General features: G+C 42.2%; 1 protein-coding gene across 1 annotated transcript in view; it reads left to right on the top strand.

The window, feature by feature from the left end:
• The first annotated feature begins 7,528 nt into the window (after window positions 1–7,528).
• The window catches only part of LOC141476715 (adenomatous polyposis coli protein-like), a 112,564-nt gene continuing 95,644 nt past the window's right edge, over window positions 7,529–24,448 (top strand). Inside the window, exons 1-4 of the mRNA XM_074165519.1 lie at window positions 7,529–7,621; window positions 12,986–13,138; window positions 20,647–20,731; window positions 23,668–23,869. Of these exons, the coding sequence (XP_074021620.1) occupies window positions 13,004–13,138; window positions 20,647–20,731; window positions 23,668–23,869 (422 nt within the window). The 5' untranslated portion in view covers window positions 7,529–7,621; window positions 12,986–13,003. The remainder of the gene's footprint in view (window positions 7,622–12,985; window positions 13,139–20,646; window positions 20,732–23,667; window positions 23,870–24,448) is intronic.

The raw sequence follows: 24,448 nt of genomic DNA, 5'->3' as shown, positions 1-24,448 counted from the left end.
TGTGTTAACACCTCTGGAATATACAGTATGGGAAAGGTAATCTTATTGCTCTTAATATGCTGTATGTTAAGCTGAATTGCAATTAAACTTGGATTTTGCTTCAGAAGCAAGTGCATGTGACAGACAAAACATAAAGTGTTATGTTTTATAGCCATAATAGAATGGGCATTACTATGAGCAAGGAAGAGAAACCTTTCTGCTTCCCACTCAGCTGTCATATTGCCAGAATATATGAGAGAATCTGTGTTGCTGCTTATGCTCTTCTTGTTCTGTGAATAAATGCTGAATTTAAGGCTATAGAGCTGTGAATCTAACATCTTCCATCAATAATGAATTTACTTAAATCTATGCTAGCTTGTGAGTATCAGGTTCATAAAGCTATAGGTCAGGACTAACATGAATCTTTTCACAGACTGAGAGCTATAGTTTATAGCTCTTCAGAGTTTCAGGAAGTGCAGTATAATGTGTGTAAAATGAATGGAATATATTATGAAACCTTTGGTATTTCCCTTTTGGATTCTAGAAAGGTATATGAAAACTAAGTTGAAAACTAAACTTGAGAAATACTTAAATGTGCACTTTAGCTTTAAAGGGTATCACTTTCTCTGGCATTTAGTATGTTTTGCACAATTAAAATAGTCATTCTAGACTCTATTGCACTTTCAAGTTATGAACATGATTTAAAGCCATCACTTGACTGACCTCATTGTAGTATAAGCCACAGTTCATATTATAGCAACTTGCCAACTAGATAACATGAGTGGTTTGAGGTATGCTAACTTACTTAAATAAATTTAAGATAGAGCTGTGCAGTAACAACTGGAAGTACTTTGTTTCCCTTCTTTGAGGGCAGAAATGGCGGTGTATATCAAAGCAAGATGGCTTTAGGTCTAATGCAAAATTAGGTTCTAAACTATAACTGTTACGAGTGATGTGATAGTTCATTACAGCTGAAGGATTATTAACTCACTAGTACAGTCTTTGTAGTATATTTGAGTCTAAAATGAAACAGGGAATCAAAAATCAGGAGGCTGTCAAATATTGCTGTAATTAATGGAAGCTTTGTAACAAAAAATAAAGTAGCCTCATCCTAGAGAGCCACTCCTTGGATACTGGCCCAGTTAACTTTGTTTATGGTTTACCATAACAGCTTATGGGAGTTCTGTAGTTAGCTATACTGATGAAGTCAAAGAGGACTTAGTGTGATACCCTGTTGAAGGTAACAGATAATGTAGTCGAACATTATCTTGAAGACCTTTGAAAGTTTAACTGGTAAAGAGCATCTTTCCTGAGAGTAGACTACTGTCTTCTATGACTCTGGAAAAATGAGCCATGAAAACACAGCTGAAACAAAAGTAGTAGTATTTAAATATCTGTGGTGCAATTGTTTACATTTCCTATACAAGCCTGTAGTGCCTTTCATTTCACTTGGTCCCAACCATGAGGTGTTATGAGCCTACTAGTTTCATATGAATCAAATGATTATAGGAAGAATGAAATTTCCTCTGGCACATTAAGAATAAATATATTTGATTTTTTTTAATGAGCTGTCTACCCTTATGTCCACTTGCATAAGCAAATATCTCCATAGTTTGTAATGCGCCACAAGGGAAGGGCATTCACTTGCTTTGCTCAAACCATTGCATTTTAAAATGTATTCTATCAGTCACTCTTTTGCTGAGATGTTGTGTTACCGCAAACCAGCAGATAAAACTTTCTAAGACTCAATTTAAAGTTTAGAAAGCAGGCATTCTTTATTGCAGCGCCAGGTGCACAGGGGATAGCTCCTCCTATTGTGCACACTGAATACTGTTGTCAAATTAAATTTATACACAACAGGTATACATATTCAATGTAATTCCAAGAAAACATTAGCATATTCATTACATTTCCAATAATTCATTTACATATTATAATAAGCTTTGGGGCATGCATAGTTGTGCCTTCTGGTGGTCCTCATTTTGAGTGAGGGTCATTTCTTCCTCAATCTTCATCTTCTTCACCTGTCCTTTGGCTCACTTTTCATGTTGGCAAAACATTCTAACTGCTTAATTGCTCATTAAAACTAATGATCTCTCTGCTACCACCTTTTTGTCAGACAATGTCCATATTTATTGCATCCCTGTCTTAGGTCACCATGTTCTCAGGGCCACGTACATCCTTTCTTATCTTACTAAGTCCTTGAAACCATTTGGGATGGTTGCTAAAATAGCTACATTTCTTCTCTAAAAGAATATTCTCTATGGTTTAACCATTTATAAACTACATAAAATCTGCCTTAGGTATCAGTTGGACTGTGCTGCTCACTGATTTATTCTAGAATACTTCTTCCCGAGGATAAAAAAACCCCACTGCCTTAATATTGTGCTGCTTTTACAAAGCTGCCTTTTATATTAGAACTGGATTGCTTAAACAATATCCCACTTATTACCTGGTGTGGTGGGTTAGCCTTGGTTAAAAGACAAACTCCTACTCAGCTGTTCACTACCCCCCTCCCCCAATGGGATGGGAGGAAATAGGATGAACAGGAGTAAGAAATTTCGGTATTGAGAAACAAGATGACAAACATTAAAACAGGACCTTTTCTTCCCCCCCCCCCCCCCCCAACTTCACTCCAGCCTCCTCTAATTCTCCCAATGGTGCAGGGGGGTGCGAATGGGTGTGGAGATGCGTGTGTGTTTACAGTCAGCATGTAACATTTTCTCTCTGCTGCTCCTTCATTCTCTCTTTTTTTTTCCTCTGGCATGGGTTCTCCATGGGCAGCAGTTCCTTCAGGAATATCAATCTGCTTTGATAGGTTCTCTCTTAGATAGGGCTGCAGAGAATATCTGCCCTACCATGGAGCTCTTCCTCCTTTCTCTGACCTTGGTGTTCCCTCTGTTTCTCACTCCCCGCCCCCCACCCCCCCAACACACTTTCTCCTCTCTCTGTCTGGTGTTTCCTACCCTTTTTAAAAATATGTTTTCACAGAGATGCTACCAGCTTCGCTGATTGGCTCAGCTTTGGCTGTTCTAATACATGTAGAACCTTTTTTCTTTTTATATACCCAAATATTGTCAATGCTCTGTCCTTATATTGAAAGGAGAAATAGAATAATAATCTTCACAACCTGAGTGATGCAGATACTTATGAGACTTTCTACAGGGAGAATTTAAATGTCTTACCCATGACTATAGAGTAAGTGTTAATCATAGAATCATAGAATGGTTTGGGTTGGAAGGGACCTTAAAGATCATCGAGTTCCAACCCCTCTGCCATGGGCACGGACACCTCCCACTAGACCAGGTTGCTCAAAGCCCCATCCAGCCTGGCCTTAAACACTTCCAGGGATGGGGCATCCACAACTTCTCTGGGCAACCTGTTCCAGTGCCCTCTCTAGCTCTCCTGTAGGCTCCCTTCAGATATTGGAAGGCTGCTATAAGGTCTCCCTGGAGCCTTCTCTTCTCCAGGCTGAACAACCCCAGCTCTCTCAGCCTGTCTTCATAGGAGAGGTGCTCCATCCCTCTGATCATCTTCGTGGCCTTCCGCTGGACCCATTCCAACAGGTCCATGGTCCTTTCTATATTGAGGACTCCAGAGCTGGACACAGTACTCCAGGTGGGGTCTCATGAGGGCAGAGTAGAGGGGTAGAATCCCCTCCTGTGGCGTATGAAGAAATCACGGACTCGCAGATCGTGCAGTAAGTGAATCCACTTTATTGCTACACAGAGAAACTTATATACACTAAGACACAAACCCACTCCCCTAGTAATGCCCAATCATGGACTTACAAAAATATTTTTTACCTTCTACTGATCTTATTACAATAACAGGTACTCTGCTACCAGGACAAGTTTTGGTTCCCAGACTGTGTTCTGTTTTTGTCAGGATGAGCTTCAGGATGTGAAACTTATGTTTCTCATCCTCCCCTGCTCTCAAGGTTGCTACTGGCACACACTGTTGCTCCAGATGCACGTAAATCTTAGCTGTGTGAGTGAACTTTAACTGAACCCACACCCTCCTGCGACCTGCTGGTCACGCTTCTTTTGATGCAGCCCAGGATGCAGTTGGCTTTCTGGCCTGCCAGTGCGCACTGCCAGCTCATGTTGAGCTTCTCATCCATGAGCACTCCCGAGTCCTTATCCTCAGGGCTGCTCTCCAGCCATTCTCTGCCCAACCTGTATTTGTGCCTGGGATTGCCACGTCCCAGGTGAAGGACCCTGCACTTGGCCTGGTTGAACTTCATGTGATTTGCACGAGCCCACCTCTCAAGCCTGTCCAGGTCCCTCTGGATGGTATCCCTTCCCTCCAGCAGGTCGACCGCACCACACAGCTTGGTGTCATCGGCAAACTTGCTGAGGGTGCGCTCTATCCCACTGTCCATGTTGCTGACAAAGATGTTGAACAGCACTGGTCCCAGTACCGACCCCTGAGGAACACCACTCGTCACTGGCTGCCACTTAGACATTGAGCCGTTGACCACAACACTTTGAGTGCGGCCATCCAGCCAGTTCCTGATTCACCAAGTGGTCCATCCATCGAATCCATGAGTTTCCAATTTTGAGACCAGGATGTCGTGCGGGACAGTGTCAAACACTTTGCTAAGTCCAGGTAGATGACGTCTGTTGTTCTGCCCTTGTCCACCAAGTCTGTGGCAGTATTGTAAAAGGCCACCAAATTTGTCAGCCATGACTTGCCCTTGGCGAAGCCATGTTGGCTGTCTCCAATCACCTCCTTATTTTCCATGTGCCTTAGCAGAGATTCCAGGAGGATCTGCTCCATGATCTTGCCAGGCACAGAGGTGAGGCTGACTGGCCTATAGTTCCCTGGGTCTTCTTTTTTTCCTTTTTTGAATATCGGAGTTATGTTCCCCTTTTTCCAGTCAGCGGGAACTTCGCCAGATTGCCACGATTTCTCAAATATGATGGAAAGCGGCTTAGCAACTTCGCCTGCCAGCTCCCTCAGGACCTGTGGATGGATTTCGTCAGGTCCCATGGACTTATGCACCTTCAGGTTCCTTAGGTGGTCTCGAACCTGATCTTCTCCTACTGTGGGCAGTTCTTCATTCTCAGACCCCCTGTTTTTGCCTTCTGTGACTTGGGCAGTGTGGTTAGAGCCCTTGCCGGTGAAGACTGAGGCAAAAAATTAACGCTGAAATACAGAATTGGAAATACTTTTGTATTTATGATAACATCTTGCCTACCCTCTCAGTGGTCCAAAACCTACCCAAAAGTTGGAATATGAGCGTATGTTGTCACTTAATGCTACAGGGACAGGTGGGTTCTTCTAGGGATTATTAGGTTATTGTTACACAGAATTTCTAGCAATTAGCATAGCTTTCAGTTTAGTATAGCTTTCAGTTAAACAGAATTTCTAGTAATCAATGTAGTTTTCTTACTATCTAGAGTTTTTAGCTACCTGGACTTTTAAGTCACCAAATTGGGTCAATTTCTTAATAATCAGCATGTGATGCAGTAATCATAATCTAGATTCAGACTTTACCTAAAAAACATGTGTCACTCAATCCTTGGAGGAAGAAGACAATGGTGGAGGCATCCCTGACCACTGGGGGATCATGGGTTTTGCCATCCAGCAGCAGTTCTGGTCTAAGTCCCACATAGGACTTGCAGCTACTTGATTTTATAGTCAGTATCTCACGTGCTGCTATGCTTCCCTGTTCCATAGATTCATAGATTCATAGATTCATAGATTGGTCCAGGCCGGAAGGGACCTCCAAAGGTCATCTAGTCCGACCTCCCCGCAGTCAGCAGGGACACCTCCTACTAGACCAGGTTGCCCAGGGCCTCGTCGAGCTTCACCTTGAATATCTCAAGGGAAGGGGCCTCAACCACCTCCCTGGGCAACCTGTTCCAGTGTTCCACCACCCTCACGGTAAAGAATTTTTTCCTAATATCCAATCTAAATCTCCCCTTCTCCAACTTAAAACCATTGCCCCTCGTCCTGTCACTGCAGGCCTTTGTAAACAGACCCTCCCCAGCCTTCCTGTAGGCCCCCCTCAGGTACTGGAAGGCCGCTATGAGGTCTCCCCGGAGCCTCCTTTTCTCCAAGCTGAACAACCCCAGCTCCCTCAGCCTGTCCTCATAGGAGAGGTGCTCCAGCCCCCTGATCATTTTGATGGCCCTCCTCTGGACCCGCTCCATCAGGTCCATGTCCTTTCTATATTGAGGGCTCCAGACCTGCACACAGTACTCCAGGTGAGGTCTCACCAGAGCAGAGTAAAGTGGCAGAATCACCTCTCTGGATCTGCTGGCAACACTTCTTTTGATGCAGCCCAGGATGTGATTGGCCTTCTGGGCTGCGAGAGCACATTGCCTGCTCATGTCCAGCTTCTCGTCAATCAGCACCCCCAAGTCCCTTTCCTCAGGGCTGCTTTCTAATACCTCATCCCCCAGTCTGTATTTATACTGAGGATTGTTTCTTCCCAGGTGCAGAATCCTGCACTTGCTTTTGTTGAACCTCATGAGGTTCAACTGGGCCCACCTCTCCAGCCTGTCCAGGTCCCTCTGAATGACATCCCGTCCCTGCGGTGTATCGACAACACCACACAGCTTGGTGTCATCTGCAAACTTGCTGATGGTGCTCTCAATCCCTCTGTCTATGTCTTTGATAAAAATGTTAAACAGTACCGGTCCCAGCACGGACCCTTGAGGGACACCACTAGTCACTGCTAGTCCATAATTGGGTGGCACCACATCCTGGCTGGCAACAATGCTTGGTGGGCAAATAATCTTGTCCTAATGCTGACAGGGGATTTATCTGTTCTATAACGGGGGCCATCACATCCTGGTGACAACCACAGTGTTGAAAAGGGGAAGAGAGAAGGGGGATGATATGTGATCAGCATGCTTACGTATTATGGCTGTTTGTCTTAGAAAATAGTGTTGGTTATGCTAGCCATGCTACCAGGGGTCAGGAGCAGGGGGTACTGTTCACATGTGGATTAACAGAAATCATATTCTGTTTTCTGTAATGTGTGCATAGTAGGTGTATTCAGACTGGCAACAGATTTTAGGTGGCTTAAGTACTTAGTGGTGTGTCCTTTCCATAGCATTGTAATATTGATTGAGATTAACACAGCCTTGTTATTCTGGAATGAAAGTGTCTGCACAGTTATTCAGATGCAACTAGTACTTTAACTTGTCTAAGCCTCGTATATCCTTGGGTTCTGCTTTTCACTGTTGGCAGCTGAGTGGTGTGGGTTTACTTTTTTTACTATTTTTTTCTCCTTAACGCTGTGGCTCTTTAGCCCCTCTGAAGCATTTAATGTCGGCGAAGCGTGCTGTGTTTGGCGGGGCTGCTCCCGGTGCCGAGAGCAGCAGCTCGCCATCGTTTCGGCAAGTGCTAATTGCGGCGAAACGTACGTTTTCAGTAAGGGGCTCTCGCCGGAGCCCTCCCGCCTAGGGCTATGGCCCAGAGTACACAACTGTTTTCCGGCGGGGGAGGGGGAGAAGGACGGGACTGATGACAGTATCCGGGGCACGCCGCCCCATTGGCTGTGCGGCGGCTCCGGACGGCACGTGACTGGAGGGGGGGCTGTATTGGTCGCGGCACTAGCGCAGCTGCTGGGCGTGGGTGGGGTCGTCGGTAGCAGGATTGAAGCACAAGCGGTTGCGGAGATGGGGTGAGTGAGTGAGTGAGTGAGTGAGTGAGTTGGCGCAGGGCTGCCAGATCCTGGGCCTTGCTGCGGGGGCAATCGAGGGCGGCTCCTTGCGGTGCTCAGCTGCGCCTGTGACGGAGGCAGTGGCGCTGGAAAGGAAGGAAAAACGCTTTTGTAGTTAAAATACGCGGAAAAAAAGAAAAAGGCTTGTTGCCATAAAAGGGGCGGGAGCCGTACCTGAGGAAAGAAGCATCAGATAACGAAGAATGGAAGGGATATATAGCGAGCAGGGCTGAGGTCGTCCTGCCCCTTCGCGCTACCACAGCGGCAGCTGCCGGCGAGGGTCACAAAGCCTTTACCGCTGTGCCCTGGTGCGGCTGTGCTGCCCTGCAGCGATGGGGAGAAAGGGGAGGCAGGTATTTCAGAATGCGCAGCCGGGTTGGAACGTGAACGTGTTCCGCTGGGGATGATGCACGTCCCGTTGTGAAACAGTAAGGAGATCCCTTGCGTGTGGCACCAGCCTGGCGCTGTTAGTTACAGGATGCGGCAGTGCAGTCTCAGCGCTTCGATGCAGCAGCTTTTTCTCCTCATTGGAAATGAGAGCCGTAAAGCGACGGGAAGTTGGGCGGTACTGCTGCACTCAGAAATGTACTGATAGGTGGCCGACTGCGAGCTATGTAGCAGCAGAAAGTCTTATAAGAGGAATGATGTATGTTTAACGAACGCTAAAATTGTCTGACTTCTTAAAAATGTATTTAACGTTGCAAAGATATGCTTAGATCTGTGATTTAATCTGAATGCTCTGGGAAACGTTAATGGGTGAGCCCTTTCTTTCTCTTTGCAGATATGCAGCTTTTATTCCAGTAGTTAGGTCATTGTCATCAAAATACACCGTAGTTATGCAAAAACCGAGAATTTTTTTCGGAAGACACGTGCTGCTGAATTATTTGATTGTACTTACTATTTGAGTCAAAACTTAAAATCTTTTCTGTTGACTTAGGTCAACAGTATGATCTAAAGCTGAATTAAGTTTTTTTTTTTCCTGAATTCAGTGTGATATGCCCTTGAAGAAACAATTCCCCATTGATCACCTGGGAGCGATTACAAAAACTATTAGAATAGTAAAGTAATAAGGATGAGATATTTGGCTTAGCATAGGATAGTTGGCTAAAACTTGTGGCTGTAGAAAGAAATGAGAGTTGATAGTCCTTTATAACAGTACTAAATTATAATCTAGATATTAATGAAATGTAGGCATAATAATAATATTTTTTTATCATAAGAATAATAGCTTCAGTATATTAAAAAAAAAAAAAAACAAACCCTTGGTAATTAGCACATCTGCTTACCAGTAATGTTGGTAGTAGAATGCTAAATTCTATTTCTTTATTAGTGAGTCAGACATCTGATTTATTGCTCTTTCAACAAAGTTCATGATCCAAAATCAGTGTAACAAACTGGAGCCCCAGTTGACTTCAGTATTGTTTTGATTGAGACTTACTGGAGAAAATAGTTTTTATTCACTACCAAAACAAAAAAATCAGCTTCAGTTACCATGTGTGACTGAATAATTGTTCAGTTGAAGGTTTAAAGTTGAAACAAATAGGTTGTAGTGAAAATAATGTCTTATGTGTATATATAGACTAGCTAGCACTCTGCCTGTATTGTTGAGAAAAAGACACGTTAGGGTTTTGTATTTAAAATTATTCTTTAACCTCTGTTCTGAAAAGATTAATTTGTTCTACAGGAAGTTCTGGTAGTAATAGCATGTATGACTGAAAAAAACCAAACACCTAGTAATGGAGGCTGAAATATTTCCAGAAGAAGATTTAATTAATATATCATAGATTGTTGAGCTTGGGGTTCTTAAGCAGAACCTCTTCAGGGGATGTTGAGTATATTGTTTATTGATTTCAAATAAAAAAGAACACCATTCATTATGAAATTTTAAGTTTTAAGAGAATATTGGTGGTTTTGCCGATCTCTATGGGGGTTTCAGACTAAAAAGAGCACATCTAAATTTCTGTTCCCTGCACAGTTATAGCTAATAAATTTTTCTTAATGTAGAAAAATGCATGTCTAAATGTTAATATATTTGCATAAACTTAGGCTGCTGATTAATTTAGGTTTGTGTCTGAAAGAGTTGGATATAACTTGAAATTCTGCTTTGATATGTGTATTTAAGCAAACTGCTGATTCAGTACAGCATAGTGAAGCTTCTTGTCATAAATTCATTTTACTTTGGTAAGAGATTACTTCTCCATCTCCTAAGAATGAAAAAATGGGTAAGGGAACTAGGAGACTTAGACTCTAGGTGTTTCTTATATTGATGGAGTTAAAGCCTGAAGTTCCTACATCACCAGAGTTACTTCTTAAAGTAAATCTAACAGTAGGGGTATCTCCATTCTTCTATTTAAATCTAGGCCACTTTACAAAAAGACACTCGGATTTAGAGTGCAAAAGGAAGCTTGGGTTTCAATCATAATAGTCAACTTACCAAAGGTGGGTTGTGTTCTTGTTCTGTGTGTCCTGTGTTTTCCTTTGGGTTGGATAAAGTACGAAACTGTTATTAAAACAAACAACTCTTCCTCTTTCCTTTCCCCTTGACTCCCCAGTATAGTGACTTCTTACCTGGAGTGAAGAGTCATATTTATTCTTGGTTAAACTGATTCTGGCCCCGTAGATTTTGAATATGTTTCTGTGTATGTATGCAGTGTTACAATTTCAGACTAAAGGGCCAAGTGTAAACCATTATTTCCTTTAATTTGGACTTGCTATATGGTCTCTGCTGTGAATGAGGAAATATGTGGCTGTGAACCTTGTCTGTCTGAAGGGGGCCTAGAGCAAAGTGTAGCTTATTGTCCATTTGGACATCTGTTATTTAAAACAATTGGAGGTGTTTTGGATTACTCAGATTGTGGTAATCAATGAATTCAAATAGTTGTTTGTTTTTTTTTTTATCTGAAAACCTGTGGAGTAATACTTGACATCTGAATAAATCAATAAGTGACTCCTAGTCAAAGGTAAAATACTGTCTCTTAGCACTGATGTCCCACTTCCGTGTTATTAAAAAAGAAAACCCAAACCACACCAACAAAAATTACACAAAAGGAAACTTATATCAGGTAGAGGAGAAGGTAAAAATACATTTAAAAAAATTTTGTTCTTCAGATTTGCTTCTAATTTTCATATGCTAAGTGAGTTGTAGCAACAGTTTGTCTAAAGACAATCTTTAATTCTGCTCTGAGTCTTATCAAGTAAATTGAAATTAACAATTTGATGAATAAGCCACTTATTTTTGTTATTTGAAAGCATTTAATAGTGTTTCAGTTAAGAGCATTTTGGTGAATTTTATTTGAGCTCATTTCTTTAAAGGGAAAAAAAAATTATTATTGCTTATGTAGTAAGTAAAACTTTTTTCTTTGTAAAATATAGCCTGAAAGAATGGCAAACTAGTACTTATCAAATGAATACATGCATGAAATGGGCCAGAAACAATTTGCCTTTCTGGATATATTTTTTTTTTGTTAAAACTCTAACAGCTGTCTGCCTTTTAGGTTGAACTGCCTGATTATAAAAAAAGTACAGAATCCATGGAGTAGAATAAATATTTTGGATTGTCTTCATTTCTCTAAAAGTAAGGTCTCCTGTCTAGCATGACCACATTAGAGAAAAGAAGTTTATTAAGGTGTGGTGTCGTATCGTGTGTTCCCCCTTCCCCATTTGTACTGTCATTGAAGTCACAGTTCCACAAATTGGCAGATTTCTTTCTTGGCCCTTCTTTAATGATGAGACATGTTTAGGACATGAAGTTTTGTTTCTTGAAGATGAAATAAACTTGCCGTAGCAAATGCGGTGAAGCTTTTGTTAGTGTTCCTGTCTTTAATAATAGATATTCTTGTTTATATTTTCATTGAGTTTAAATTTTGAAAGATTAAACAATTTTCAGAATTTGTATTGGAGAACTAAGTCAAATTTTTTTAATAATTGAATTATCAAGCTAATTAAAAAAATAGGTAAAAATTAAGAATTGTCTGGAAGAGCAAAGCTGACTGTACAAACAGTTACTTGACCTTGTAATTTCAAAGGTCAAAGGCTTAGTGAGAGGGTACACAAATTCTTCTTCTGTTAGCATAATTTTCAAAATAGCTTGCGGTCTGTAATCGCAGTATGTTCCATAATAAAATAAAAACTAAACATGAGCTTTTAGATGTTTGATATTTCCAAAGTACTGTAGTAGCAATGAAAAAGGAATGTTGTTCTGTAAGCTTTCTATATTTTTCTCTTGAGTTTTGGGTGCCATATTTGCTTAGGAAATTCTTGCTGTGAAATTGTCAGGGAAACTTGTACATGTAAGTGCTATGCTTCCTGTTACTCTGCTGAATGACTTCTTTTCAAATAAGAAATTAATAGCTTCAAACATGGTTACCCAGGCTTTAATTATCTTACATTGTTTACGTGAATAACTTTGGGTTTTGGATTGGAAAATGAGGAACAATTTGAATTTTATCACGTAAGTTAGTGGGTGTTTCTTGTTTCTTTGTAATAGCTGAATAATTGTGGTAATGTTTTAGGACTGTGTGACAATATTACTCCAAATAAAGATTGATTAAAATGTATGTATGAATTATTAACACAATCACTAGAATATTTTATTTTATGATTTATATACTATATATTTCCTACTCTTCCTCTTTGTATTTATAATATAGGGTATCTTGATATTAAGAATGGTGTTTCATCAGTTTCTTTAACTGCTCAGTATTTCCACTTCTTGTGTTAGAATAAATATCCATATATTTCTGGTCTTTATGCCTTGGAGCTTTTTTGTAAAAGGCTTGATTACTATTACATTTGATGCTTCTGTTCTGTTAAAATTCCGCAGTATTTACTGTCCTCCTTTTACATGTTTTCATTAGTGTGTGTTATTCTAAGGAATGCTGAGCATCTGTGTCTATATTTCACTTCTTAAAATATGCGGGCAGTCAGCGTCTCTTAGATACGATTGACAGTGCTTGTTGACTACTGAAAAATTATTAAATATGATCTATTATCTCCTTAGTTTGTTATAATTGAAGTACTTAAAAATAAGGCTTCTTCTGTATAATGGCACGATTTTCCCCTTGTGTATTCTGGCTTCCCCTAATACCTAAAGCAATTGTTATAATCTTTCATTTGCTGAATCATGTATCAAATTGAAGCCTACTGAAAAACAGCCATTGAATTGATGTTAGTTCTAGGCATTAATAGTTTGGTTTAATGGATTTGAATGAAACATTTAGTAAGTTGAGTGTTAAATGGGAAAGACTGAGATGTATTTTTAAGTTTAGATGTGTTTGATTTTTTTCTGAAATGTTTGCATCTAGTATCTTCTCTTATTTTTTCCAGGGCTGAGGGTATCTCAGGATGGCTGCAGCTTCATATGACCAGTTGTTAAAACAAGTTGAGGCATTAAAGATGGAGAACTCCAACCTTCGACAAGAGCTAGAGGACAACTCAAATCACCTAACAAAGCTGGAAACCGAGGCATCTAATATGAAGGTATTGCAACTTGTATATCTGCGTATATCACTATTTCTGTTACTGCCTTTTGGTTTTCATTATGTATTAGTGTTTTAATGGACTGGTGGTTGCTCAAGAAACTTTGTGCTTTTAGATTCCTATAGAAATTCCGTTCCGGATTGTGTAAGGGAAAACTGTTAATCAAATCTACTTGGCTGTGCAAACTGTTTTTGAAATTTGAAAACTAAAGCAACATTTCAAAACAGTTTTTAGGTAAACCTTTCCATTTTCATATCATCTTTTTCTGGTCTGTCATAAGCCCTACCATTTTACTACTGCTGTACTTCCCAGCAGGAAGTCCAGTCTGTTGACATGGTTTATGACAAAGCAGGCATTGCTCAGCTTTTGAAAGCAGTGGAGAGACTGGAGATTTTCAGTCTTTTAAGGTAAGTTTAAAAAAAACTTTAGTTTTATTACAGTATTTACTTAACATCCCAAAAAGAAAAGCTCATTTTAAAATAATACCACAGGTCTCCACTCTCTCCCAAGGCCTAAATTTGTACTTGCTAATTTCACCCAAATGTCTGTCTAGTATTTATTGGCTAGGTGTAGGTCTTTGGAGCCACCTATCCAAGAGGAAATACTAAGCTCAGATGGAATTTGTCTTCCTACTGATCAAAATCTATAGGTACAGTTGTATTTGTGTGATACATGGCATTGAACAAGGCAGAATGTCACAAGCAATATAGCTGCATTAATTTAGTGCTTTTCCTGAGCTTACAAATCCTGTTTCTTGGTGCTACAGCTGGGAAAACTGGGCTGCTTTTGGTACCTAAGCTAACATGGCTTAGAAACTTTTGGTATCTCTGCATATACTACTGTATAGTGTAGGCATACTTTAAGCATTAAACAATACTTGTATGCCCATCTCCTTGCTTTACCGTGTTCACATGGTAGATTTATTGTTACTTTATATGAAATGTGCCAATTTAATGAATGTAGCAATTTAAATATATTTGAACTTTCTTTTCCTCTAGCATCTAGATTGAGCTATATATTCATTATAAGAAGGAAATTTTTGTGTTCAGAATTACTGTCATGAGTTATGATAACACTTGAAAGAACTACATATTTTTTAGTTATATTTAATCTTTGCATTGCACTGCAAGATGAAAATTGAAGTGAATTGAATTCTGAACTGAAGTGAAATTATAGTCCTTTGCACCAGCTGCTTGAAACTCTGGCATTAACAACTGAAAATAATTGCTTGTTTGCGTAACTATGTATCAGAAAATTTGAGCTAGATTTGTCACTTATACTGTTTTTCTTAATATTATAACAAATTTATCAATAACTTTCCCTTTCTCCCTGTCATTGCAGCCTAAAATAAGGGAGTGAAGAGTAGGAGAGGTGATGATCTTCCTCATAGTTTGAAAAAGGGACAGAGAAAAAAATATTTTTTTCCACATGTAGTTATCTTTTTTTTTTCTTTTGACTTTTGTTCATGTAATTAAATTTCCAGTGACTTGGAAACAGACAAGCTGTGTAAGATGGCCTCTAGGGCATTAATTTGGCATGTGGGACAACTTTGTCCTTACTTCAAATCTGGCAGATCAGCAAACAGAAAGTGATTCTATCGCGTTCCACAGAACTGTCGTGATTAATATATTTGGAGTAGATATTTTATATTTTATATTTTATTTTTCTGAAATACTTTCCTGGACCTGAGGACTGTATCCTAGAAAACCTCCACCAAACTTAACAGCCCTCCTGCTACCAAACCCTTGCTGTGTAAACCCAATACGTTATCATCAAAGTAGCATTTTAACTTCAAACTCGGAAAGGAAAATAGTTTTTAATATAAAATACAGGTGTGGAGGGTTTTTTGTGGTAGCTATTTTAAAGTTAATCTTATTTTGTGTGATTTTGAAGCTTATTTGCATTTTGCAGTTTCTTCATTTGATAAGGTAAATTCAACATGAATTGGCTAATATTTGTCTAGCTCATTTCTTCTTTAGAATACTTGAGTTTAAAAAAAACCTCAGAACAGAGAATCATAGAATGCCAGGTTGGAAGGATCAAGGATCATCTGGTCCAACTTTCCTTGTCTAGACCATGCTTTTGCCAAGATGGCCCAGCACTCTATCCAGCTGAATCTTAAGTGTCCAATGTTGGGGAATCCACCACTTCCCTGGGGAGAGTATTCCAATGGCTGATTGGTCTCATTGTGAAAAATTTTCCTCTTGTGTCCAATGGGAATCTCCCCAGGAGTAACTTGTACCCACTACCCCTCTTCTTTTCCATGTGACCCCTTGTAAAAAGGGAGTCTCAGTCCTCTTGGTAGCCACCCTTTAAATACTGGAACATGGTAATAAGAGCTCCCCTGAGCCTTCTTTTCTCAAGGCTGAACAAACCCAGTTCTCTTGGCCTTTGCTCATGTGTCAGGCTTTCCAGTCCTTTGATCATCTTTGTGGCCTTTCTCTGGACCCTCTCCAGCCTGTCTGCGTAACTTTTGCATAGCGGGGACCAAAACTGAGTGCAGTATTCCAGGTGTGGCCTGACAAGTGCTGAGTAGAGTGGGATAATGACTTCTTTAACTTTGCTGGTGATGCCTTTGTTGATGCAGCCCAGCATCCTGTTGGCTTTCTTTGCTGCAGTGGCACACTATTCACTCGTATTGAGCTTGTTCACCAGGACCCCCAGGTCCCTTTCCACAGGATTTCCACATAATCTCCTGGATTATGTTTTGCCAGGTGTAAGACCTGTCCTTCCTGAACTTCATAAGGTTCTTGTTAGCCCACACTTCCAGCCTATCCAGGTTTTCCTGCAGGATGGCAACAGATCATCAACCTGTGCACATCTTCTGCAGATACTTTCCTTTTTCCAGAAGGGTCTGGGCGCTCATTGCAATCTACTGTCTGTACTGAAGTCTCCTTCCTTAACAGTTCTGTCTGGGTGGAAGCATCAGACATCTCAGGGGCTTTCTCTGTAGAAACACCGTTTTGTAACTCTGAGATGAGTGTCCATCACTATGGCAGAGACCTCCTGAGTTGGTAGGGTGACTTTGCCCTTCCTGCACAAACTGCTGCACTGCACCCCGCTTTGGTCGCAGTGCTCCCTAGGCTGCTTTTTATAGGCATGGGGGTGGTTGCGGTTGCTCTGGCAATGCCTAGGTCTTATCAGCATCTCTTTGCTGCCCTGGCATGTCCTTACCTCAGAAAAACCACCTGTGCGCTGAGCTCTACCACTGTGCTGCAGGTCGGGCCAGATTCTGAGCAGTTCCCCTTGGCGATCTCAAATTTTATAAAAATTAAATTTTATAAAGAGAAAATGTTTGGTCACCTGTAGTCTTAAATAGACAGTCTAAAAGAAATTTCTATGGAAAAGGTGTTCACTATAACTTGCATTTAATTTTCCTCCTCAGTTTAGACCACTGAGCTTTTGGATCTGGGGGCTTACAGGCCCCTTGTAACTTAGTATTCATTACTTACTATGAATCTTTTCATGCATTAGAAGTATTTTCCTTTATCTGTATAATTTGATCATGTGTAGTTTTGATAGCATGCAGGGATATTCTTGACTTTGAAGCTTTGGCTGCATGAAGGAGTACTAAATTTTTTGCCTCATAGGTATTATGGCAGTAGTAGTAGTAACAGAATAATATGACCTCATGAAGGAGTCTTAAATCTTTTCCTTGTAGGCATGATAGTATCAGTGAGGAAAAAATATGAGGCTTTACTGGCTTACAGTGGTCTTGCAGGAATAAAAAAAACCCAAACAAAACCAACAAACCAACCCCCAAAAACCTACAACAAAAAAGAACCTGGATAGTGTTACTTCTGATATCTTTGAGGTTCAAAAAATTCAGTATTCAAGACTCTTGAGTTATGTATCCAAATTTTACATTTACAAGACTAACTTTAGGAACACAGACTGAAGAAATTTGACTTTACTTTGTGCTTCCATTTCTCCATCTGTAAATTAGAGACAAGTGATATTCACAGAATCTTCATGGTTGGAAGGGACCTTTGAGATAGTCCAACCACACACACACAAACACACACACACACAACCCAACAATCTTGGGCACTAGAGCATGCCCTGAAGTGCCAAGTCTACATGTTCCTTAAATACCTCCAGGGATGGCGACTCGACCACCTCCCTGGGCAGGCCGTTCCAGTGCCTGACCACTCTTTCAGTAAAGTAATTCTTCCTAATATCTAATCTAAACCTCCCCTGCCCCAACTTCAGACCATTTCCTCTGGTCCTGTCATTCTTCCCTTGGGAGAAGAGTCCAACGCCCACCTCTCTACAACCTCCTTTTAGGTAGCTGTAGAGGGCAATGAGGTCTCCCCTCAGCCTCCTCTTCTCCAAACTAAACATGCCCAGTTCCCTCAGCCTCTCCTCATATGACTTGTTCTCTAGACCCCTCACCAGCTTGGTGGCTCTCCTCTGGACACGCTCCAGCACCTCAATGTCCTTCCTGTAGTGAGGGGCCCAGAACTGAACACAGTACTCAAGGTGAGGCCTCACCAGTGCCCAGTACAGAGGCACCATCACTTCCCTACTCCTGCTGGCCATGCTATTCCTGATAAAGGCCAGGATGCTGTTGGCCTTCTTGGCCACCTGGGCACACTGCTGGCTCATGTTAAGCCGGCTGTCCACCAACACCCCCAGGTCCTTTTCTGCTGGGCAGCTTTCCAGCCACTCTTCCCCAAGCCTGTAGTGTTGCCTGGGGTTGTTGTGACCAAAATGCAGGACCCAGCACTTGGCCTTATTAAACCTCATCCCGTTGGCCTTGGCCCAACCTGTCCAGTTTCCTCTGTAGAGCCTTCCTACCCTCAAGCAGATCAACACTCCCACCTAGTTTGGTGTCATCTGCAAACTTCCTGAGGGTGCACTCAATCCCCTTATCTAGATCATCAATAAAGATATTAAACAAGACTGGCCTCAGAACTGAGCCCTGAGGGACACCACTGGTGACCGGCCGCCAACTGGATTTCACCCCATTAATTGCAACTCTCTGGGCACGGCCATCCAGCCAGTTTTTTACCCAGTGAAGAGTACACTTGTCTATGCCATGATTTGCCAGCTTCTCCAGGAGAATGCTGTGGGGGATGGTGTCAAAGTCCAGGTAGACAATGTCCACAGCCTTCCCCGCATTGAGAAGGCGGGTCACATGGTCATAGAAAGAGATCAAATTGGTTAAGCAGGATGTCCCTTTCATAAACCCATGCTGGCTGGCCCTGATCCCTTGGCTGCCCTGCACTTGCCGTGAGAGCACACTCAAGATGATCCTCTCCATGATCTTTCCTGGTGCCGAGGTCAGGCTGACAGGCCTGTAGTTCCCTGGATCCTCCTTCCGGCCCTTCTTGTAGATGGACGTCACATTGGCCACCCTCCAGTCATCTGGTACCTCCCCTGTTGACCAGGATTGATAGATGATGGAGAGAGGCTTGGTGAGCTCTCCCGCCAGCTCCCTGAGTACCCTTGGGTGAATCCCATCTGGCCCCATAGACTTATGCGTGTCCAGGTGCATAAGCAGATCATTAGCTACTTCCTCCTGGATTATGGGGGGGTTGTCCTGCTCTCCATCCTTATCTTCCAGCTCAGGAGGCTGAACACCCTGGGGGTAGCTGGTCCGACTATTGAAGACAGAGGCAAAGAAGGCATTAAGTATCTCAGCCTTCTCCTCGTCCTTGGTTGCAAGGTTTCCCCCCGCATCCAGTAAGGGATGGAGATTCTCCCTGGCTCTCTTTTTATTGTTGATGTATTTATAAAAACTTTTTTTGTTGTCCCTTATATTAATGGCCAGGTTGAGTTCCAGCTGGGCTTTTGCCTTCCTAATTTTCTCTCTGTATAACCTAATGAGATCTCTGTACTCCTCCGGAGTTGCCTGACCCTTCTTCCAAAGGTGGTAAGCTCTCCTTTTTTTCCCCTAAGTCCCATCAAAAGCTCTTTGTTCAACCAGACCGGCCATTTTCCCCTCCCTTTAATTTTGCGCCTCATGGGGACAGCCTGCTCCTGGGCCTTTAGGATTTCCTTCTTGAAGAGCGTCCAGCCTTCCTGGACCCCTTTGCCCCTTGGGACTATCTCCCAAGGGACCCTCCCAACCAGGGTTCTGAACAGGCTAAAGTCCACCCTCTGGAAGTCCAAGGTGGAGGTTTTGCTAACCCCCTTCCTTACCTCACTTGAAAACTTGACCATTTCATGATCACTTAGCCCAAGATGGCCTCCGACCACCACATAGTCCTTCTCTGTTTGTGAACAGTAGGTCTAGCGAGGCGCCTCCCCTGGTAGGCTCACCTACCAGTTGCATCAGGAAGTTATCTTCCATACGCTCCAGAAACTTCCTAGACTGCCTGCTCTCTGCTGTGTTATATTTCCAGCAGATATCCGGTAGGTTGAAGTCCCCAACCAGAACAAGGGCTGGCGATTGTGAGACTTCAGTCAGCCGCTTATAGAATATCTCATCGGCTTGCTCATCCTGGTTGGGTGGTCTATAGCAGACTCCCAGCACAAAATCCCCCTTGTTAGCCTTCCCCTTCATCCTTACCTACAAACACTCAACTTCGTCACTGGAATCTAGCTCTATACAGTCAAAACACTCCCTAACATACAGAGCCACACCCCTGCCTCTCCTTCCTTGCCTATTCCTTCTGAAGAGCTTATAGCCATTCATTGCAGCATTCCAGTCGTGACTGTCATACCACCATGTTTCCGTGATGGCGACTACGTCATAGCTGTCCTGCTGCACAATGGCTTCCAGCTCGTCCTGTTTGTTGCCCATGCTACGTGCATTAGCGTAGATGCACTTGAGCTGGGCTCCCAATTTCATCCCCATCCTTGGCCCTTTACTCCCAGGCTCATTACCAGTGGGCCTGGTTTTATCCCCTTCCCCCTTCACTTCTAGTTTAAAGTCCTTGAGCTTTGTTAGTTCCTCACCTAGTACCCTTTTCCCCTTTTGGGATAGGGTTTTCCCATTGTTTGCAAGCAGACCCGGTGTCCTGTAAATCAAGCTATGGTCAGAAAACCCGAAGTCCTGCTGGTAGCACCAGTTATGGAGCCAGGCATTGATCTGCCTGATGATCTTGTTTATCCATTCATCAGTCCCCAAAACTGGAGGGACAGAGGAGAACACGATTTGTGCTCCCAAACCCTTGACAAGCTGTCCCAAAGCCCTGAAATCTTTCTTCATTGCCCTCAGACTTCTTCTCTTTAGCTCATCGTTGTCTACCTGAAAGATCAAAAGGGGGTAATAATCTGAGGGCCACTTTGATAACCTTTAAATAAGCTGATAAAATCTGTTATCGGAGAAGATGAATTACTCAGTATAGACTTTATGTTGTGACAGTCTTTGGGGAAATACTGTAGAATATATTCAATGGAAATTAAAGTTATGACACTTGATTACTGCTCACATTAAATATAGTTTACATCAGTGGCTCAGTAACTATTCCATAAATGTGTACTTGAGGGCAGGATAAGATCTATTTACCTTGGTTTATTATTGTAAGGATTTCTTCATCATGCTTAATTTCTTGTAGGAGGTGCTGAAACAGCTACAAAGAAGTATTGATGATGAGACAATGGCATCTTCTGGACAAATTGACTTAATGGAACGACTTAAAGGTAAATTTACAATTATGCTTTAAGTAAATTTAGAATTATGCTTTAAGTAAGCTCATTTGTTTCTTAGTTGTTGTTGCTTTAGGATAAAATTTTTGCAACTCAGCTGCATCTTCTTTCCAGTGCTAACTTTGCAAGTTAAGCATAGTCTCAGTGTCTGTTATTTTTTTGCCAATTAGTTTAAGACACTTTTTTAAAAAAGAATTTGTTCGTATGTTGCTTTTGTGCTTTTGCTACTGTTACCCCAAGGCTTCATATGAATTGCATTTGATATATCTTACACTTTATTCACTTCCTCATTAAAAAAAAATGGTTTTAATTGTTTACATTAGTGGTGGATTGCTTCTACCAAATTTTCTGAACTCATTTACATGCTCTGCCCTTTCCCTGTCATGTTACAAGAACTGTATCTGTCGTGCTGAAAATTGATGCCCCCTTCCCTAGAGCATGTGGCGGAACACGTACCAGTCCTGTTATATGGGATGTGCAGAGCAAGCCCAGATCAGTGACTCCTTGTGTACATCTGTTATCCCTATCACAGAACCAGAAATATTGTAGAGGATGTCTACGTTTAGGCCCCTGTAGTGGAAAAACTTATCACTTACATGATGGTGGAATATTTGTGAGATCCCTGAGAAAAGAGGCTATTAGGAAGTGGGAAATGAGCATTTCATATGATATTTATGCCACACTGCCCATTTTTTAAGGCAGGCAGGCATACTGGTGTTGTAAGCTTTGGCTGGAGCTCAGGAACAAAAAGAAGGTTTATGATCTTTGGAAAAAGGGCCTGGTAGGCAAGGAGAAATACCAGGAAGCAGTGAAGATATGCAGGGGGAAAATTAGAAGGGCCAAGGCTCAAGCTGAACTCATCTTGGCCACTACAGTTAAGAACAATAAAAAGGGTTTTTTTTGGTATGTAAACAGTAAAAGGAAGATTAGGGATAATGTGGGCCCACTGAGGAATGAGATGGGCATCCTAGTGGTGGAAGACACGGAGAAGGCAGAGTTGCTGAATGCCTTCTTTTCTTCAGTCTTCACTGCTAAGGCTGTCCCTCATGAACCTCTGGCCTTGGAGGCCAGGGGGAGGGTATGGAGAGAGGAAGTTTTTTCTTCAGTAGAAGAGGACCAGGTTCGGGACCACTTGGCCAAACTGGACATTCATAAGTCCATGGGCCCTGATGGGATGCACCCACGAGTGCTGAGAGAGCTGGCAGATGTTATCGCTGGGCCACTCTCTATCATCTTTGAAAGGTCATGGAGAACAGGAGAGGTGCCAGAAGACTGGAGGAAGGCCAACATCACTCCAGTCTTCAAAAAGGGCAAGAAGGAGGACCCTGGGAACTACAGACCAGTTAGTCTCACCTCCGTCCCTGGGAAGGTAATGGAGAGACTCATTCTAGACGTCATCTCCAAACTAGTTGAAGAGCAGGGGGTTATTGGAAGTGGGCAACATGGGTTTACCAAGGGTAAATCATGTTTGACCAATCTGATAGCTTTCTATGATGCCATAACTGGTTGGCTGGATGAGGGGAGGGCAGCAGATGTCATCTACCTTGACTTCAGCAAGGCTTTTGACACTGTCTCCCATAACATCCTCATTGGGAAACTAAGGAAGTGTGGGCTGGATGAGGGGACAGTGAGGTGGATTGAAAACTGGCTATGTGACAGGACCCAAAGGGTAATGGTTAATGGAACAGGTTCAAGCTGGAGGCCTGTAACCAGTGGTGTCCCCCAGGGGTCAATACTCGGTCCAGTCCTGTTCAACATATTCATCAGTGACCTGGACGAGGGGACAGAGTGTATCCTCAGCAAGTTTGCTGATGATACCAAGTTGGGTGGGGTGGCTGACACCCCGGAGGGCCGTGCTGCCATCCAGCAAGACCTGGACAGGCTGGAGAGCTGGGCAAGGAAGAACCTCATGAGGTTCAACAGGGAAAAGTGTAAGGTGCTACACCTGGGCAAGAAGAATGTCAGGCACCAATACAGGTTAGGTGTGGACCTGATGGAGCCAAGCTCTGAAGAGAAAGATCTGGGAGTCCTGGTAGACAGCAAAATGACAATGAGCAAGCAGTGTGCTCTTGTGGCCAGGAAGGCCAACGGAATCCTGGGCTGCATAGGGAAGAGTGTGGCTAGTAGGTCGAGGGAAGTCATTCTCCCCCTCTACTCTGCACTGGTGAGGCCACAACTGGAATACTGCATCCAGTTCTGGGCTCCCCAATTCAAGAGGGATAGGGAACTACTGGAAAGAGTCCAGCGAAGGGCAACAAAGATGATTAAGGGATTGGAGCATCTCCCTTATGAAGAAAGGCTGAGAGAGCTGGGACTCTTTAGTCTGGAGAAGAGAAGGCTGAGGGGAGACCTTATTAATGCCTATAAGTATCTCAAGGGTGGGTTGAAGGAGGAGGGAGCCAGACTCTTTTCAGTGGTTCCCAGTGACAGGACAAGGGGCAACGGGCACAAGTTGGAACATAGGAGGTTCCACTTGAATATGAGGAAGAATTTCTTCACGGTGAGGGTGACAGAGCCCTGGAACAGGCTGCCCAGGGAGGTTGTGGAGTCCCCTTCTTTGGAGATTTTCAAGACCCGCCTGGATGCAGTCCTGAGTAGCATTCTCTAAGCAATCCTGCTTCAGCAGGGGAGTTGGACTAGATGATCTATATGGTCCCTTCCAACTCTAAAAAAATTCAGTGAAATACTGTTCTGGTTGGCAGGATTGTAGTTTGGGCATCCCCTCGTTTAGAGGGATTAGTATTCTCTAACTGTACCATTAAGATTGGTTTTGTTCACATTATGTTCTGTGTGTCCTAAAAAAAGGATCATCAAAGAAGTCATGAAGTATGAAATGAAATAGGAAATTAAGAAGAAATTATGAAGTATGAAATTAAGATAGAAATGATCTTTTAGATTGATGCTGAAAATGTTTGCTCTCTATTATCCAGAACTGAACTTGGAAAGTAGTAACTTCCCTGGAGTGAAGTTAAGGCCAAAGGTGTCCATGCATTCATATGGGAGCTGGGAAGGGTTTGTGTCAAGCCCTTCAGGAGAGTGCGGTCCTGTTCGTATAGGATCGTTTCCAAGAAGAGGATTTATGAATGGAAGCAGAGAAAGCACTGGTTATTTAGAAGAGCTAGAAAGACAGAGGTAAGCTTCTTCATTTATTCATTCAGTATGCATTGACTTCTAATTTTCATATAAACATTTACTACCATATGTAATATTTAGCTATCAGGCATATGATTTTTGATCAGTGGTATACTTATTCTGCCAGGGAAGGAAACCAGGAATGTACATCAAATTTAAATATACAAAACCATCAGAAATCCTAAAACACATAATATAGCTTCTGCATATACACATTCCATTGTTACTGTTTGTTTGTTGAACGTTATTTTATTTTGCTCAGAAGACTTTCAGCACCTTAAATATTTTTTGGAGGTGTGGAGTGGAGCATCCCAAACACCTCCATACCTCCTCACTGCTATTGATAAGTGCTGAAACTGTGGCAATGTGATGCTGCAGGTTTTTCTCTTGTTTGCAAATGGTTATAGCTACCATAGGTGGGTTGATTGGTTACATAATATTAGGAGTCATTTACCCAGTGATTCTTTCTGTCTTAACAAAAATGACTGCTAAACAAAGGCATCTAGAAGCTGTCATCCCCATATGAAGTTTACCTGTTGGCAAAACTATAGATGTTGCTTTGAGAGCAACCCTGAGGAG

Source organism: Numenius arquata, chromosome W, assembly GCF_964106895.1.
Source record: "Numenius arquata chromosome W, bNumArq3.hap1.1, whole genome shotgun sequence".
In the NCBI taxonomy this organism is placed as follows: Eukaryota; Metazoa; Chordata; class Aves; order Charadriiformes; family Scolopacidae; genus Numenius; species Numenius arquata.
The sequence above is the reverse complement of the archived record's forward strand: the minus strand, read 5'-3'. Positions and strand labels throughout refer to the sequence as shown.